Source organism: Furipterus horrens, unplaced genomic scaffold, assembly GCF_987537825.1.
Source record: "Furipterus horrens unplaced genomic scaffold, mFurHor1.1.pri manual_scaffold_5, whole genome shotgun sequence".
Classification (NCBI taxonomy): domain Eukaryota; kingdom Metazoa; phylum Chordata; class Mammalia; order Chiroptera; family Furipteridae; genus Furipterus; species Furipterus horrens.
This window is the reverse complement of record NW_028327175.1, coordinates 192,053,701-192,074,922: the sequence shown is the minus strand read 5'-3', so window position 1 is coordinate 192,074,922 and position 21,222 is coordinate 192,053,701. Positions and strand designations below refer to the sequence as shown.

Here is a 21,222-nt window from a genome sequence, read left to right as displayed (position 1 = left end):
TTTATTGTTAATATTACTGAGGCATCATTCTTTATGTTGTTTACTGTATACAAGATCGATCCTATCTATTTCTTATACAATTTAGTGTACGGCAACACTTAGTCTAAGAATTTATAGGCATCCTTCTATGTAACAAGGAGAACGATGCAGTCATATTTCCTATTTTCATGTGACTGCCAGAAAACACAGAGGTAAGCTCAATGGGCCAGCATTGTTCTAGGCACTGGAGATACAACAATAAAAGATAAAAATATCTGTCCTCGGGCGAAGTAGATTCTATTGAATGGGCATCAAAAACTAATAAATAATTTAAGTATATAAAAGATGATGATGATAAGAATTTTGGGGGATAATGATAAATTAATGACAGGTGAATTACTGTTGGGGTAGAAGTACGCTTGCAATTTTGAGAAGGAACATTTAAAAATCAAAGATGATAAGAGAATAAACCATGACGTTTAGTAAAGAAAAGGTAATCCAGGCAGAGGAAACATGTACAAAAACCTCAAAGAAAGAACAAGCCTGAACTATGATTCTTCTAAGGAAGTTGTAGGAAGAACACAGGCAAGAGGTGATGGAGGTGAGGGTACTAGCAGCTGGAGGTCATCAGAAGAGATCAGACACACGGAATGTATCTGGAAGGTACAACAAATGGGATTAGCTGAATAAAAGGATGGAGCACTTGAAAGAAAGGTAAAGTTTTTTAGACCCAAGACCAAACATAACATCAGCATTTGCTGTGATGGGTGAGGATAGGTTTCACTTTTTGGGAGTTGGGAAATAATTAGGAGCTTAGTTTTAAGGAGGTTAAGTGTAAATTATTAATTGAATATGCAAGTGATATACGGAATAGAGTTCAAGAGCATGCCTGTTAGATAACGATTGGGAAGTTATCAGCATTGTGGATGGGACTGAAAGCCCTGCAGCTGAGAAATCACCTGTTGGAGACCGAGAAGAGGTCCAAGGGACGAGCCCTGAGGGACAGCACTGTGGAATAATCAGATCCTCAGGAGGAGCCCCCAGAGGAGACCGAGAGGGCAAACTATGAGACGGGAATAAAACCAGTTTGTAGTGTCATGGGGCCAGGTCAAAAATGTTTCAGAAGAGAGGCAGTGATCACCAGTAGGTGCAGCTGGCAGGGGCTCAGAAGTGCGGCTGCCATACTGAAGAAAGACACTATCTACTCAGAACGAAGGAAAAATACCACTAGAAGAAGTAAACACTTCGAAACTGTTTTCAAGAACTTGTCGGCATAATCATCTTTCCTTCTTCTGGCTTGAAACTACACATTAAGAAGGCAGGAATAGATGGCCTTTAGGAGGCAGGGTCTGGGTGACTTGGGACATCTGAGCAGCTGTAGGCACGGCTGCAGCCCACGCCTATGGGCACCATTCTGCCGTTTTGGACTCTACCCCTCTGCCACAATCATGTCCCACCGAACTCTTGGTGAGGCGTCATGCTTGATTTCTCTATTCTTAATTGATAGAGTGGGAAGTACAAGAACAGCACAATGGATAGTATGCACTGTGATGATGAATCCTAATGTCAGCTGGGCTGAAAAAATAAGCCAGACCAAGAACATTATTAGTAGGAGTATTACTAAATTCAAGTGACTAATAGGAATATTACTCAGGGAATGTAAATTATTATTAATTGAAGAGAGTTCAGACTTCTACACAAAATATTTCCTTTTAAAGCTGCTTGGAATTAAAATCTTCTAGAAATGAACTGCACAATTTTCCACTTAACCAGGAGATGATGTATTTCTCCCCTCAATTTAAATATCATGCTCATATATTTTTAGGAGTGTTACAAATGAATAATTAATTACCTGGAACTTAAAGCATGTACCTTATTGCTCAGTTTTACTCTGAACTTCTCAGCTAAATAGGGTACAAGACACAAAACATTAAAATTTAAAATATGTCAGGTTTGTGCAAGTGTACATATTTTAAAAATAAGTTTTTGTACTGCTTTAATGAACCACTATATTATTATGGTATAAAGAGGAAGACTGAGTGTAAGTCAGCTAAATAACTTATTGTATTATCAATAAACCCAGAGAAGTGAAAAAGTAGCAGGAGTAGTAAGTGCCATGAAGAGAGGTGAGAAGCTAATTTTAAATTAGGAACAATAGCATGTTTTTATACTGATCAGCATAAATAAGAATTCAGTAGAAGGAAACGTTGATGAGATGGAAGAAATTTTAGAACGATGTTCAAAAAGATCAGAGGCAGGTAAAAGGCCATAACCTTGGAACCCAAGAGATGACCCAATGGCAAGTTCCCTGGGTTTGAGGGGTTTTGTTTGTTTGCTTAATTTGGTTCACGTCCTGTATATCTGCACCTGGGAGCTAGAGCAGCAGCATCTGGAAACACTGACAAACTCGTGCCCCACCAACGACCTAACAAAACCCTGCTGCTGAGAGACTGGAGGTGTGGAGTCCTGTGAATCACGACCATCCTGCACTGAAGTCAGCAGAGGTGGAGCCTGTGGTACTGCAGGAAATGGAGCGGAGTGTTAAGGTTTATTACAGCCCAGTGGTAGGCAGACACTTCTTAAATTGTATTATATACACTACAAAAGTGTATGTACAATACGTATGGAAGTATATACTCTATACTTTATAGGAAAGTCTATGAGGCTGGAAAAAGTCCAGCCATTGTTAATATAACGAGAATGGTTTGTGCGACTTCAGTGTAACCTGGCAGCCAAGGAGAGTGGACTGAAATGCGCATGCGTGAACAATGACGACTTCACTGTACTAGTCAGCAGGGCAGTAGATGCTGTTGAGTGAGCATGTGTACTGCGTGACCTAAGCATTCAAAATGACTGAGGGAGTAGAGCAATGAATCTGCATCAAATTTTGCGTTAAGCTTGAATATTCCTCTACAGAAACTATTGGGATGATTCAGAAGGCCACAGCCATGGGCAACTGGTGATTGGCAGCTTCATCATAACAACACTCCCACTCATGCATCACATCTCCCGTAAAGTTCTTTGGAGAAACATCTAATCACCCAGGTGACTCTGCCCCCTTACAGCTGAGATTTGGTGTCCTGTGACTTCTGGCTTTTCCCAAAACTAAAATCACCTTTGAAAAGGAAGAGATTTCAGACCATCGATGAGATTCAGAAAGATACGATGGGGCAGCTGATGGCGATAGGGAGAACTGTGTGAGGTCTCAAGGTGTCTACTCTGAATAGGACTGAGGCATCACTGTCCTATGTACAGTGTTTCTTGTATCTTGTATCTTCTTCCAAAATGTCTCTATTTTTCATATTATATTGCTGGGTACCTTCTGGACAGACCTCAGATATACAATACTTTTCAACATAGTTTAAATTTTCATAATTAAAAAAGGATAAACTGTACTTTGCATGTTTAAATATATTACTGACTAGAAACAATTATTTAAAAACTTTTTGAATAAAAAGAAATACCAAAGAGATATATTTCAATGCTTAAAGAAACCACAGACACTATATAAATCAATCTTTGATTTCGCAGATCAAGCCCTGAAGGGTGGAACAACTGTAAATGATATAAGTAGCTCTTAAATATTTTGGGTAAGAATGACCAAACTACCTCTGATAATTCCAGGAAAATTAGAGGTTGGCAATTAATTTCCCAATGAAATCTAAAAATATGGGTAAAATTAATAACAAAAAGAGCCACTTTTCTTTACACTTCTCTCACTTTTTGATGGTAGACCTCAGGGTAAATATGAGGCTACTAATATATCTGGATCAAAATCAGATCTATGAAACACAGTCATGAAAACAAAGAGAAAAGTTGATACTTTTATTAAGTTTTTGACTTGCATAGTGAGGAGAGACAAGATAAAAATAAATGTTTGTCAACAATCCATTACATATATGTAATTATTTAATATGAGTAGTGGTTAGACGTTTAAAATATCTGTGCAGTATGCATTAAAGAAAAAAGAAAACCTGAAAATCCGCACAAAATTGAAGTTGAAAGCTAAGCTAATAACACTGAAGCCTACAAAAAAGAGCGTGAAGTAAGTAAAAACTGTATAAAACACAAAAGAAACCAAAAATAAATAATATAATGACAAAATTAAATAACTGAATCCGAAAATATAATAATTACGCACAGAATTGAATTAGTGCTATGGAAGTCAAATCTGAAGAAGCATCCCATATTGGTCACAGACAAAAGTCACTCAGCTGTATGCATGACTAATGTTGTAGCCAACATCATAACAAACTGAAAAGAAACACATAAAATATATCATAGAAAGAAATCTGTTGACGATTGAAACCTAAATACTAAAAGGAAATACCTTGTATAAAAGAGAGGAGGAATCCAGCATTATTGATAAGAGTCCAAAAGGAAAATAATCCATATGCCCATCAATTGGTGGAAGGTACGCAAAATGCAAAATGTCCATACAATGGAATATTATTTAGCCATAAAGAGGGATGAAGTACTGATCCGTCCTATAACATGGATGAACCTTGAACACATTATGTTAAATAAAATAAGCCAGTCACAAAAGAGCATATATTCCATGGTATCTTTTATATGATAAGCCAGAGCAGGGAAACCTACAGAGTAAGAAGGCTGCCAGGGGCTGTGGAAAGACAGAATGTAGAGTGACTACTGCTACATACTGAGTTTCCCTTAAGGGTGATAAAAATGTCCTAAAATCAGACAGCGGCGATGCTTATACAACTTCGTGAATATATGAAAATAGATTGAATTGTACACTTTAAAAGTGTGAGGTTTTTAATATATGAATTATATCATGATACAGCTATTGTTTTAAAAATACTCTAGACATTGAGGGGCATCCATGTAAGGAGCATGTGTACACATGCATACACACATTCACATAGAAAAATTATTTTTTTATAAAGAAAAATTAGGCAAGATGGCAAGTGTTCTTAGTAATAATATATATCCAAAGACGCTACCAAAAGACTGTAACAATGGTTATGTAATAGGTATACTCAACCACGCTGTCTACATAGAAAAACAACATAATCATAATTTCAGGTAAGAAAAAGTCCAAAAGTATGTGACCGACATACTCATCTGGAAAAAATCATCATTCATACACATACTATAATTAAGACACAAATTCAAATATGAAAATAGCATAACAAAAACATCTGGCAATGAGGAAATGACAGATTTTGAGTTGGAATGAAAGAAGAAAACAAAGCTATATTTTTATGTCTAAAATCAGAATGTTTACAAAGCAATAAAGAACAAAAAACATACTAAAGAAATAACTTCAGTATGTGGCCACATATCGTCGTCGTCGTCGGCAGCCGTCCGTCTCGAGAGACGATGGTGTAGCTTCTTAAGAGTCTATCTGCATCGCCGAGAATGGCTGTGCAGTCCGACTCGGGAGTGACATGGTATCTGTCTCCTCCCGTGTTGAATCGACATCTTGCGATGACGCTGAAGCTACAGAGCCTGGGCAGGGTAATATGGAGGGTCTGCTGTTGCCCATGCAGCAGACCCCCCCTCTCTTCGCAGCTGAAGGATCCAAGGGAAAGACCTACAGCTCTTAATTGGGGCTCATTTTATTATATTGGTGAGTTTGCTTATCTCTACACATAACACATACAAGACACACAAAAGCACTTCCTTGGTTACTGTAACTACATAGTTAGCCTAATATCTTAGCTCTCCAGAGCCCTTTCAGTGTATCCTTTGCTTATAATAAAGCTGATCTGAGAATACAGAGTGTCTGAGTCCTACAGTCTTTTCAGAAATTGAACACAAGATAAATAATGCATAAAGTACATGTGATAATCTGAATCACAGGTGATGTCAAGAAAGATATTAAGGGAAAGACAATGATACAGGTGAAAAAGTATTCAATGGATAAGATGCTACATGGAGTGCAAAGCATTTCAGTGAAAGGCAGCTACAAGGAGAGGTAGAACAGTGCTTCAAAAAAGATGAAATTTTTAAACAGGTAAAACAGAGCAATTACTTGCAATGTCAAAGGGAGCAAAGCAGATACTATTCCCATGCCCAGAGTCTAAGCTATCGATACTAGAAAATAAAAAAACAGTCAACACCTCCCTTAGGGGACAGCCGGGTTTAAGAATAAAACAAGTTTCAGTTAAAGCAAGATAAAGAGAGTTGCAAAAAAAGAAACAAAACAAGAATATACTTGGTAATTTAATTTTTAAAAAGAATATTTTAAAGGGAAGGGAGAATAACACCTCAAAACCTATGAGCATACTTAACTCTCAAATTTTGGTTTCTATATACCATCTCTGATATAAGAAACCATAGCTTCATGAAAAAAAATATTGTTTATTCCATGACTAGGGCAGAAAAAGTACAAGGTCAGTATGAAATATCTTTTAGTCCCAGAGAATAAGGAAGTATTCAGAAAATTATGGAATCATGGTCAAAAGAATACAGAAGCCAATCTGAGGAGCCAATGGCTAAATCTAGAGCAACGTCAGCTATAAAATGAATGATGTTAATAATTTATTATAAGCCATAAATTTAAATATATATCCATGAGTCAATATTGATATAACAATTCACTGCATAAACAAATAACTGAGGCAGGAGGGGCAAACATGCCAGGATCCCAAATGAAATTAACTTTGACATGTGTATGCATATGGTAGATCAATGGCACTGTTCATACAAATGTCAGGTCATTTGGGAACCAGAATAATTATTATATAAATCTCATTGTTTCAGAAAATTTTAAGTTGAATATTTTAAGAAAGAAACTAAGGCCTAATGATTTTCCTTTTCACCTACTAATATTGTATTTTACTTTTAATTTAGTATTATCCACAATATTTAAGAAGATCTCAATTGTACTTTCCCATTTACCAGCCGGGTTATGTTATTTAGGTTAATTAACCTCAGTGAGAGCCAATGGTACCAAGGAGATAAACCTGCCTATCTCACAGGATTGCTCTGTGGATTAAACATAATTATGTTAGTGTGTATTTGGCTTAGAGAAGACTATCATAAAATAAAGGCATTCAATAAATATTATTTCACTTCCCTTATTCACTATATTGGCTTTGAATGAATTCTAAGGAACTCAAAAGTTAAATAGGTTCTCATATGTATATATATATAGCTAGATATTTTCATAAATATATGAGTTCATTGTCATATATTTACAAAAGGATGCACATAGACTTTGACTACATTAAGAATCCAAATATGTTTGAAACAATGGCACACATGTAAGTACATGTATTTGTCAACTTAGACAATTGTTCAGTAAATGATGAAACTTATGTGAATATAAGTTCAAGTGTATTCATGGTCTCAATGTGTCCTAGTCATACACTAAGTCCTCATTTAACATTGTCCAAGGGGTCCTGGAAACTTTGACTTTAAGTGAAACAAGGTATAACAAAACCAATTTTGCCATAGGCTAATTGACATAAAGAAGATTTAGGCTCCTGCAGCACATTTCTGGTCACCAAAATATCACCACACTTTTCAATAAAAAGCCAAACTCTTCTAATATTAAACTCTAAAATAAATGTGAGCTATACATACATTTAGGAAAGATTAATACAAAACAAGACAATGATTTGCCAACATGCTCATTCCAGTCTGGCTCCTGGGTGGTCGGAGCCTTCCCTAGCCATTAAGGGTGCCGGGGGGACCCACCCAGAGGGGATCCCCACGGACAGGATGCCCTTCCATCTCCAGGGCAGGCACACGTGCACCCATAGCCACACCCACTCAGACTGGCACCGCGTAGACTGGCAGTTCACCTTACGTACCCATCTGTGGGATGTGGAAGGAAGCAGGAGGACCTCAAGAAAACCCACATAGACATGAGGGAGCATGTCAACCCCACACAGACAATGGCCTCCACCAGAATTGCTTTTTGTTGTTGCTGCTGTTTTCTCATTAATGTTATAACAGAACAACACTGAACAAAGTGACAACATTCAAGGACCTGCCATATTTTAATATGTAGCTCCAGGAATATGCCTCAAAAAACGAAAAAGAAATGGCCTCTTTCATGCTCTATTGCCCTCACCAAGCTGTCTGGCACACTGCAAGGAGAGTGATTATTTTAAAATTAAAATTTAACATTTTACGCTCCTCCTAACCCTTTCCAGTGGCTTCCCAATTTTCTTCCGATAAAGACCAAAATTCTTACATGTCTGTAAAGCAATGCATGACTTGGACCCTACAGCTCTCACATGCCTCACGTCTTGCCTCCCTTTACCCAGTTCTATGTGCTTGAGTGTCTGTATCTCACGTGCCATGTTCTCTCCAACCAGACCTTCATGCACACTGCCCACTGATTCTCCTCCTTCCCATCCTCACACCACCCCCCTCTGCTCTCAGGTCATCTTTCACATCAACTCTCTTTCATTTTTTTGCTTTACCCACGCCAGTCCCTTATCCCACAATTAGTCAGACTCTCCTGTAATATACTCCCAAAGCACCTGTAATTCTCATTCAGGGGTCTTAGGACAATCATACTAGGCAATTATAGAGGGTTAATATCTATTTTTGTCAGTAGTTTATAAGCGTCAATGTAGCAGAACCCATTTTGTTCACTGTAACACCCCCAGAGTCCAACAAAATAGTCAACCAATATAAGTTGAATAAGTAAGCAAAAGTGGATCAATTCTAAGAACCGACACTTTCCAAGCTCTAACAATGTAACTCTTCAGTAAGTAAATTAACGGGAAAAAGTATGTCACCCTTGAGTATTAAATGAAATAATTAATATTAAATTGTTCTCACATAATAAATATTCAATAAATACAAGTTTCCCTTGCTTGTTGAACACTACTATCCATATTTAAAATTATTAATTAAGAATTTCTACTGCCCTGAATTGTGTGACCCAGTGCGTTTGGCATCATCCTGGAAGCTAGAAGGTCACCAGTTCGATTCTGGTCAGGGCACATGCCTCGGTTGCAGGCCAGGTACCCAGATGGGGTCGTGCGAGAGGTAACTGATAGATGTTTCTCTCACACATGTATATTTCTCTCCTTCACTTTCTCCCTCCTTTGCCCTCTCTCTAAATATAAATGAATAAATAATCTTTTAAAATAATTTCTACTGAGTTTGAAACACTTAGAAAAATTCCAAAGGTAAAATCTGTTGCAGAAAATTTGCAAGTTAAACATTTGTTAGATATATCACAGAAAAAATGCAGAATCTTTATTATTCACACTGGAAATTACTGATTGTATGGCCTAGAATATACACTTAAAACTCACTGGGTCTTACTTTTTTAACCTATGAGTAAAAGAGGATGGATGATGATCACAAATGTCCATACATAAATGATTCTAATTAGGAGTTTTCATATAATTCACCTTGACCTCTTCAGAAGACACCATCCTTTGCTTCATAGTATTTCCAAGTAGCTAAAACTTTCCATTATTTTGCAATGTTATATGGGAACCTGCTTAGATATTCTTTGAAGCAAATGTCTCACAGGATCAGTTAAAAAACAAAGCTTGAAACTCGTTTTTATTTAAATGAGTGAATGATGCTTAAAGTTGTTCAGTGATGACTTGTACTATTTAATAAAAATAAACTGAAAAATAAATATAAAGCAACTTTTACTTTATAACCAATAACATGCTCTCCAAACATTTTTGGTAAAACACCCCATCACTAAAAGTACTTGCCCACAATACATGTATATAAATACATTTATTAATAGATAATTTGTATGATTTCGATTTATGTTTACTGAATGCCTATCTAGGAACCAGAGATTTTCAGTCTAGTGAGTTAAAAAAAGGCACATTCAAGTAAACAAATAAACAAGTGAGGTTATGTTCTACTGTATGTTAGAATGAAAAAAAATACAGGGTATTGTGATAACCCAGTGAGTCCATTTTACATTGGAGTGGGCTATTCGCTAGAGATGAAGCACTTTAGACAGAAAAAATAATAAATGCAAAAGCCACAATCAAAGATAAAGTTTAGGACATTTAAGAACAAGCAGATTAAGTCATTAAAGACTTTAATAAAAATAAAATGACTGCCACAGAAATTCCCAAATGTTTATGAATCTAATCCTGGACTTTATTTGTTCATTGATTCCTTCATCAGTTATGGGAACCAGTATAGTTAAGAGTTACAGTATATCTATATATATTTCAGGTGGGTACTTCTCACTATCCCTTCTTACATAATTTTACTGAATATTCTAAAAGTTTATTACTTAAAATAAATTTTAAGACAAATTATTCTAGGCATGCCCTTCAAAACACTGAAGTGGATGAAATTCTAATTGGGATTGCACAAAATTTTGCATAAATTTTGGTAAGTATATTTTTATATGAAGACTCCTCATTTGAGAAAACTATGAATTTTTAATTACTTTTTTATTTTGTTTCCCATAACGTTTTTATTTTATGCAAATAAAAACAATTCTTGGATTAAATATATTGTTGATTTTTGTTGCTCTCGTTTTATCACCTATGGTCAAGAATGTGGGCTACAGACCCAGCCAGACTGGATGAAATCTGAACTTTGCCATTTCCTAGCTGTGTGATCTTATATAAATTAATTAAACTTTCTCTATCTCTGTTCCCTCAAATAAAAAACGGGGACAAGAAGTGAATCCCTCTCACTTGAGGATTAAATAAGCGAATGCAAACAAAAAGCATAGAGTAGTCCAGTGCAGTAAGTGCTCAATAAAAGGTTAAGCAGCATTTTTATTATTTAAAAAGTCAGATGGTTGTTTTCTAGTTTGGACAAAAACTGTGCTTTAGTCAATAAATGATGCTAAATAATGAGCTATAGATTTGTGAGTTCCCAGTGACAATGTTAAATATGTTATAGATATGATTTATTTAGAAAGGCATGGAGTGCCTTCAGTAGCCTATTGAGCATCCGTTACAGGAATAAGGAACTGTTAGCCATCACTGAAGGTACGTAAGCCCCACACCTAGTTACGTGGCTTGGTGAGAAAAATAAGTACAAGGCATCCATCAGTCTTTACTCTTCCTCCCAGCTGGGAGCCTTGGCGGAGGGTGTAGACCACACAACCGCCACCTGGGAGCCCTGGTGGGAGGTTTCCAGATATTTCTCACTTCTTTTTAAAATCATTTTTACAGCAAGTCTATGCTATTTACATAGCCAGAATAATATAACAGACTTATCATAAACTATATGGTCAAATAAGTTTTGTGTCTCTCTTCTTGAGTAATTCCATAGCAATTGCTTTCTTCCAGCTATTTTAAACCTCATAATTGTGCTGGATTAGCCTTCATTTCTGAATATATAAAAATATTAAATAATTCTGAAATAAACATCTAAAATACTGCCATAAAGACTAGAGGAAATTTAACAAAAACACTGATGAATCAAAGAATAAGGTCAAAATGCCAACCATGTGGATGATCATTTACACTTTGTCAGACGATCTGGATTATCTTCAGTCTCACAGGTCTTCAGACTGTGAAATACAAGAACATAGGTTCTCTGTGTTCATCAAGGCCACTCTGCTCTTTCTGCAGATGGACCAGCCAGATCCTGTTTAGGTAGCTATTTATTCACAGTCAATGGTTAAAAAGTCATGAAAAACATTAACTAACAAAACAATATATTTACAGTAGTCCCCCTCTATTGTGGTTCACTTATCGCGACCTCACTGTATCATGGGACTTTTTAAAATATTATATTTAATTATCTATCGCAGACTTTTTGCTATATCGCAGGATTTTGTGGTACTGTACAGTAAAAACTAAAATAAATGTAAGGTTCCTACTTTGCGGACTTTCACGTATTGTGGGGGGGTCTAGAACGTAACACCCACAATAAGCGAGGAATCACTGTCCTTTATTCTGTTTTAGAACAAAACATAGAATTACACTAAAAATAAGGTTAACTCAGGTTTTAATTGCTTTATTGTTTTGTGTAGCATGGCATTTTGAGTAATTAAATTGAGATTAATATATGGATTGGCAAAAGTATGCTTACAGTTACAGTACACAAAACAGTTTATTCTTGTATTACACTTTATTTCCTAGTTACTGTATTATTTGTATCATTGGTCTTATTATTATTGTTATTATTTCATATCCTTACTTACACTTTATTGTTTAGGTAATGATGGCTGGTAATTTAACCTACTTTTGCCCACCCCTGTATTTGTTTTCATTCACAGCTACAATAACGTTTATTAGAACTATTATCACTCATTTATCAAAAATCAAAAATTCAAATCCAATAAATGTTTATAAATGTCATTCAAGACAGAAACATTAGTTAAATAAATCAATAATAATTAAAGAGTTTACAGTGAGATAAATGGGTAAATATTTTGTTTTTTTACAAATATAAACTATGGGAAGATGATAAGTGATAGAGGTGATCACTGAATACGGAGTAGTAATTAAATTCTTTATTCTTCAAAAAGCAGTGTATTATTATCATCACAAAATTGCACCCTGAACTCTAAATAGTAAGAGAAGAAATTTTTTTTAATGCAGTAATCTTTCCGAGTGAAGATGAAATAAGCCAAAATATATTTGATTACTTGGAAATGTACTAAAGCACGATAATCAGCAGTTTGGATGTTATATGTAGGCAAAGAATTAAGGTAGCAGTAGCATCAAGAAGAGGATTGTAGGAAGTGACTTTCTGTACTCAGTTCCACACACTGAAAATGTATTATCTATGTAACGTTTTCGTAGTCCAGTCTTTCATTTTGTGTTTAAAGGTTACTGGGTTAAAATTGTTATTACAATTAAAAAGAAAGTATTTGAGGAATAAAGAAACTACTCTACTTTGAGACTACTATTTTTCAGTATTTGGTGGGATAAGTTGAGTAATTCAATGGTTAAAAGGGTCCATCTAATTAGATATTGTTGCTACTAACTTTCCTTTTTTTTTCCACGTTAGGAATGACAGATTTCTAACACATTCCGTTTTTGGTTTAAAACTGACATTTGCAAAACTATTAAGACTTTGCACAGGATGCAACCACTGGTTTATATTACTGTCAATTAAGTTAACACCATATTGAACTCAATTGCTTTATGTTACAGTGTAGGCCTGCATTTTAAATCTCTCTGTAATCTTTAAAATCAGAAAAGTTTCCATTAACGCTATTACAAGAACTACTGACCTTTTCTTTTTTTCAACACAATTTTTTTCAAATGTCATTAAGCTCTAAAAGTCTCATAGCAAATGGCAAGACTGCCATCTAGTGCTTTATAACTATTTCTGACATTTTTAAAAGAGTGAGAGTTCTCTACAACGTAGAGATGAGCTGTACAATAGGGGAGCCACTATCACACGTGCTACTGAGTCACTGACGTGTGACAAATTTAAAGTGAGGATGCTCTAAGTATTTAATATACAAACTATGTTGCAAACACTTAATTTGAAAAAAACTAAAAGATCTCACGGATGAGTATTATACTATTACATGTTAAAATGGCATGTTTAGATATGTTGACATAAATAAACTATTATTAAAATTAATTTCACCTGTTTCCTTTTACTTTTTTAATGTAGCTAATAGAAAATTTTAAATGACATGGTGGCTCACATTGTATTTACATTGGACTGCACTGATCTAGAAGAAAAATAACCTTACTCTTTAACATAAGAGGCTCCAATATTAGCATATTTCTTATTTCTAAAAAATGGAATATAATTTGTATATGTGCATAACTGTAACTAGTTGCTCCTTTGGGACACAATAAATGCTGAAGATTCAAGAAGCAGAATCCAAGAGGAATTTCTAATTTTAAAAAATCAGACAAAAATGTCCCTATAACATCCAGGATGTATGAAAGAAAATAAAAAATCAAAGTAAATGTGGAAAAGATAGAGAATAAAGATCTTTTAAAAGACAGAAAATATAGACAGTTTCAGTACCAGTAAGGATACTAATTGGAAATGGACTGAAATATGTTAAATATGTATGAGTTTATATGTTTAAGATAGAAAAACAAAAAAACCTAGTTGTCACCTTTGAGAGTTACTGAACAAACAATTCTTTGCTGTGAAAACAAGTAAATGAAAAGAAAGTTTATAGCATTTATCATGCCTTTTTTTATATGAACTGTAGCGATGAGTAACCAAATATCTGATGAGAGGAAATGTGTTTTATAGAAGTTTTGCATCAAAAAAATAAAGAAGAAATTGGAATATCACAATTTTGCAACCCCTAATCAATTACAATGTAACATTGAGCATGTATCTGCTAAGAGTGTAAAAGGAGATACTATCAGTCATTACGCATTTCTTCTAGAGGAAGAACACAAAACCACCTATGAAATAATGTTTCCCCTTAAATCAAATCTGAATCTGATTAAACCTCTATCTGGGTTTCTCTGCCTCAGCACTATCGCAATGTTGAGCCAGGTAAGTCTTAGCTCTGAGGGTGCTGGTGTGTGCACTTTAGGATGTGTAGCAGCACTTCTGCCCTCTGCCCACCAGATGCCTATAGGACCCATGCCCCATGTCCAGATGTGATGAGCAAAAATGTCTTCAAACACTGTCAGATGTGCCATAAGCAAAAAAGAAAAAAAATGAAAACATAATATTACTTGGGATTTTTATTTGCCACATTCTCAATAAAATTAGAAAAATAATTACAAAATAGTTTTTAAAATAATTAGAAATTAAGAAAATGCTTACATATACGTACAGAAAGATAATTATTGAACAATAAACTACATAGAAAATAATAAGAAAATGTATACCAAATATTGGCAAAAGCAACAATTCATTTAAAAATTACCAAAGATAAAACCTAAAGTTAATAAAGTAGGAATCAAAATCAGTGGGAAGGATGAATAAACCCATGCTTTAACATGACAATAAATAAATAAATATGAACAAAAAAATGACAAATAAAAAAGCACCAGATCAGAGATTCTGTTGGAATTCAGCTAATCTTCGAAGTTCACTGAATAATAATTTAACTACTCCTGTTTGTAAAAAAGATAGCAATCTTCTCAGATTCAACTTCAAAATCCATCACCATAATTACACGATATGAAGATAGAAAAGAAAAACTAAAAATTTACAGTCAAAGGTCATCTCATAGAAAAAAATTTTGTAAAAATATATTCTGCATTCATTTATACTGAAAATAATCCTAAATTAAATATAAACAACTAATATTTAATGGTAATTCAAGTATGACCATGTTTTGTTTATCCCAAAGTGAAAAAATGTTTAATGATAGGAATGTATTAATGCAATTTTACATTTAACAAGGTAAAGGAAAAAGGCATTCATGATGAAATCTTGAACCACACTAATATAAATAAGAATTTTCTTAACCCCATACAGGCAATATTTCATAAATTATATCAAAGTCTCCATTTGATTATAGTATCTACTACCACCACTTTGACTTGACACTTGAAATAGAAACCCCTATCATTCTAAAAGAGAATTAAAAAATGGAAAAGGAGGGAGAAAATGTTATTTGCATGCAATATAATTAACTACATTGAAAAATCAAATCTATAATATTAAAATAAAAAGTTGAAAATATCAGATCAATGTACTAAAATCTTATTTTTATATATGAAACATAAATAGAAAGTAGAATTATAAAAGATATTATTTAAGACAGCAACAAAAATATTATGAAATTACCATTTTACACATCTAACAAAACATGTTTGAAGCATAAACACATGAAATTGAGCTCAAGATTATTAGTCATAAAACAAATACAAACTAAAAGATACTACTATACATACTCTAGCATAGCTATAATCAGAAAGACAATATGAAGTGTTGGTGAGGATGTAGGAAGACTGAAATATTTATAAATTGCTTTTGGAAATATAAAATGATACAACTATGCAGTTGGCATTTTCTCTGAAATGATAAGCATAAGCTTATCATATAACCTGGAAAATCCACCCCTAGGAATCCACCCAAACAAAATGAAAATATATGTCCACACAAAGACCACCCAAGTGTTTATATCAGATCTTTTCACAATAGCCATAGCCTTGAAATAATCCTAATGTCCTATACCTGATGATCAACAAATAAAAAGCAGTGGTATAGCAATATAATGTTATACTATTTGCTATATTAACCTAGTAAAATAAAAATATCTTATGACCATCTCAGCTGATACAGAAAAATCATATGATATAAACAAACACCAATTCCTGATTAAAATGCTCAGCGAAGAAATATAGAAGAAAATTTTCTCAACCCAATAAAAGTATCTAGAAAACACCTACGTCACACTTAATGATGAAAGACTGGATAATTTCTAAGATGAGGAACAAAACAAGAATATTTACATGCTCACCACATGTTTTAACAGGGTACCAGCGATAATAGCCAATGCAATAAGGCAAGAAAAAGGAAAGATATCCAGGAAAAATTCATATTCCGTTATTTGAAGAACACAATTATTGTCTATGTCCAAATATGACAGAATCTACAAAAATAGTACCAGAACTACTGAGTTTTGCAAAGTCAAAGGATGCAAAATCAATATTAAAATCAATCATTTTTAAACATACCGGACACATCAGAAATAAAATATTTAAAAAATATTTCCACAGCATCAAAAATATAAAATATTTAAATATAATTATGAAAAAAATCTATGAAAGACCCAAACAGTGAAAACCACCAAATATTGCTGAGAATAATTTTTAAAATAATTAAGAAAAATGAGATATACTATATACATGAGTCAGAAGACCCACTATAGTTAAGATGTCAACTCTCCCCATACTAATCTATAAACTCAACACAGTCCAAATCCAAATTCTAGCATGTATTTTAGTGAAAAATGACAAGTAGATTCTTAAGTTCGTATGTAAAAACAAAGAAAATGAAATAGCCAATATAAGTATGAAGAGAAAGAACAAAATTGGAGAATAGATATTACATGATTTCAATACTTGTTGTAAAGCCAGAGTAAACATAATAGTGCTGTACTGGCATACAAATAAACAAATTAATTAATGGAACAGAATAGGAAGTCCAGAAATAGTCTTATATAGTCTTACACACATATATGGACCACTGATTTTCAACAAAGGTGCAAAAGCAATTCATTGGTTAAAAGATAGTGCATGAATAAATAGTACTAGAACATTTGGATGTTGATATGGACAAAAATTTTGATTCATCCCTTAAAATGTATACAAATTTTAACTCAAAATATAATATATACTTAAATGGAAAACCTAAAAAAATAAAATTTCTAGAAGAAAATATAGGGAAAAATCCTTGTGACCTTAATTAGGATAAGATTTCTAAAAAATCAAACTGATAAAATGAACTTCCATCTAAATTTTAAAGTTCCATTAAAAAATACTCTTAATAGAGTGAAAGGGCAAGCCACAATCTAGGGAAAATATTTGCAAATCATCTACCAGACAAAGGACTTGCATCTGGAATATATAAAGTACTTTGAAAATTCAATATAAAAACAAGCAAAGAAATTTTAAAAAGTAAGAAATGGACTTAAACACACTTCATCAAGTAAAATATACACATGACAAAAATTCACATAAAAATTCTTTCATCATTAGTCATTAGGGAAATGCAAATAACATGAGGATTAGATAACATTACGCACTTATTAAGATACCTAAAATTAAAAAAACCTAACCATTCAAAGGATTGAGAGAGATTTGGAGGAAGTAAATACACTACTGGTGGAAATATAAAATGGTATAACCATTTGGGAAATAGTTTGGTTGTTTCTTAAAAAGTTAAATATACATCTACTATATGTTCATTACCCAATGGAAGTGTCCTTCAATACAAAATCAGGGGAGCTTTTTAATGATGACCAAAATTTTCCCCTTTAAAAAAATTTATCACAAAATTTTAGCTGCACTAAATTTAATCATAATGAAAAGATTACATTAAAATATAGCTGAGTTTACTCAAGTTCTGCATTTTGTTCCTTGTTTAGAATAATATCTATTATTATTGTCTCTTCAACTAGAAAAAAATGCACCAAATACAATTAAGAAAATACATCAAAAAGACATTACTTTTCTTAGCAATATATGTGTTACAAGATCTGAGAAAAATAAAAATAGTAACCTAATAATGACAACATCAATTATTTAAGATAAACTTTATCTGCAAAATCACCTGAAACTAATAATACAAGCCAATTAATTAAAATAAAATAAATACAAATACTTACAATAACATGTTCCTCTAAGTGGATTACCAACATAGCGATTTTCAGAGTCACATCTGTAGAAATAATAAACAAGAATAAAAGTATATACAAATAAAAATTAAAATACACTAAGAAAGGTAGATTTTTTTATTTGTTTTCAATGCATGAAAGCACAGGAGAGCAAAAAAAGTGAATAATTACCAACCCAAGATGAGAGAATGGAATCTCAAGTTATTGGGTTATTTCCTGATTACGGATGGAAACAGTTATTTCACAGAAAAAAAGGACTGGCATCTAGGCCCACCAAATGTTGGTGAGCTAAATAACAAAGACTAATTTTAGAAGTAAGGACATAAAGAGTTCTTCAAGAGGCTGAAGATCTACTTTGAACCATTCTTATCCCTGAAAACGATTAAGGTACTACTGCCCTCACGCACATGGCAGAACTGATTCCTTTCAAGGTCTGAAACTATCTATAAATAAATTTTGCTAGTATGGTACCAAGCACAGAATAAAAAGTAACCAGGCTTAGAAACTGATAGGAAAACAAGAACAGGAAAGAGCAGAAGCAAAGGATCATGTAAATAAAGCCATGGGAATTCAGATATTCTCTGGGGAAAGACACAGGCTTTAAAATAACTATATTTATTTGGAAGGAGGTAACAGACAAGATTAAAAACTATAATAAAGACTTTAGTCTGAAACCTGGACACTATAAAAAACAATAAAATGAAATTTCAATAACCAAAATTAAAATATGAGTGGGTGAGATTAATAGTCGATTAGACACAGTGGAAAAGAGAAAAGTAAACTGAAGAACAGGTGAGAACGGAGGTGGAAAATAAGAAAAAGATCTTACGTGCAATAAATGAAACAACAAAGACTTTTGGCTCGGTCAAGGAAAACACTGCTTGTGTGGGTAACAATGATTTACTCCATAATTATGGAGTTCTTATGGAATTTGCTAAAAGGGAAGGGAGGATAACAGAGATTCTGAATGCACAAGGCAACACCATGGAACAAAAAAATTGATCCAAACCGCAAACAACTTTTGAATAACACGGCAAATGAACAACTTTTTGTTCATAATTACTTGGGTGTAGAAAATATTTCCATTTCACATATAGCCACAGAGTAAGTTTTGCATGTTTATAAAATATACTGAGTTTTCTAGCAATGCAACTAACATGTAAGTTGAAAACAGACCACATACAATTATGTTCAGAAAATCTTTCTACCAAGAGCTATGCTGTTCGTGGTACGTACAACACATTTCTCTGAGTATATCATGTGTCTAGAGAATATATGACCCCTTTTAAGAGGCTAACAACCAAATATTACTAGTAGTATCAACTTGTGAATAGCACTGGATTTCATTTAAAAGTAATTTAAATTAGGGTATTATTCATACCCAATGCATTTTTAAAAATCTGTAACAGCATAATATAAAAGCTATGTGGTAGAAGTTATATATTAACATTTACTTTGGGGTTAGCAATTGTTTTACAACAGGAGAATTTGACAATGCAACTCTACTCTATGTCCTCTATTTCCTTTTGTCTAAGAAATGATATAGTTTCCGAGGTCTTCTTCAGTACCAGAAACTACATATATGCCTTGTTATGTGGTGGGGTTTCAAGAGAGAAAACATACGTGGTAACATTTAATCATATTCCTGTCCATATTTTAATCTAGGAAATTATTTTGATACCACACTTACAAACAAAAGTGAGAAAATTTGCAAAAATAATACATTGTGTTTTCATGCAAGTCCACACATTGCTCCTCAAAAGTAAACAATTTTCATGCAAAATACCACTTCATTATATATTTACATAAGAGTTCGTATTTTCATTAAATTCATTTTTAAGTTATCATTTTTGAGTTCCTACCATGTTTCAGTCCAGGCCAGAATGAGGACTTCCCTGGCAAAATGAATAATTTGGTGTCCCTATAAATGAATATTTGGATCCGATATCAAAGCTCCACCCACTCTGTCTGCCATCCCACCTTCAGCTTATACCACAGGAAACACATTCTTAAACATTTCTTCAATTTTTCCATGAGCAATTGCTGGGTACCATGAGGGAAAATTTTTTTTAAAGAAAAAAAAAAAAAAAAAAAAAAAAACTAAGAAGGGTGTGAACTCCACCATTCCTGCAGTGGCCAGGAGCTTCACACTGTACGGACAGTGCACACTTAGCACCGGCTTATCAACCTCCTCAGCTGAACTCGTAAGTTTCCAATTGGTTTCACTCCAGGTAAACTGGCGCTCACGTCTCATCTCTCCCTGAAACTTGTTTGTCTTTCGATTTTTTTTTAGCCTTTTGGTTACCTTATAATATCAATAGTTCAAAGCTTTCAAAAATACTCATGAATTTGTAATTTGCCCAGCTTTCATTTCTTTCATTGGAAAGATAGAAGTGAAGCTCTTTCCAGCTCTCTACATCCTTGAGCAAACAATGCAAACGCTACAACCATGTTCATTTTTACTTTTTTGCTTCACTGTTTACTATATTCTCTATCCAGCACAATTTGATTCCTCCTTCAAGTTCCAGCTCCAATACCATCTGCTCAAACTTCCCTTATCCCTCAGGATAAATTATTCACTCCCTTTTCAGGATTCCTTTGAAACTTTCTGCATTCCATTTCATTACATAATAACTTTATTGGACACTGACATTGTACTATTAATGCAATGGTCCCCAAAGAATTTCACTCTAATAAAGAATACAGGCAAATACACGGCTAATGCGAAGAAAAAATTAACAAAGTAGAAAAAGGACCAATATCAGTTTGCGGAAGTTATGAAAAATATAGAAGAATATGTGATGTTCGACTACATACCTAAAGCTGAACAGAAATTCTCCTCAGAGGAGGAAAGGGTTGATAAGAATCTCAAATCACTAATGTAAGAAATTAGTATATTTTGGCTAGAACTAGGGTAAACGTGCTTTTGTCATTCAGAACTACATAATTTACTTTTTAGAATTTCATAAATATCAAACCCGGTAACATCATATATCTAAGTTGAATGAATTAAAATTCTGCTTTGTCATCTGGAGGAAAAAAAGTTACTAAAGGACCACATCACGTAAGAGATG

General features: G+C 33.7%; 1 protein-coding gene across 1 annotated transcript in view; it reads right to left on the bottom strand.

Moving 5' to 3' along the window:
- Positions 1–21,222, bottom strand: part of ATRNL1 (attractin like 1) — a 480,268-nt gene that overhangs the window by 316,084 nt on the left and 142,962 nt on the right. Inside the window, exon 21 of the mRNA XM_090278658.1 lies at positions 18,140–18,192. Within this exon, the coding sequence (XP_090134784.1) occupies positions 18,140–18,192 (53 nt within the window). The remainder of the gene's footprint in view (positions 1–18,139; positions 18,193–21,222) is intronic.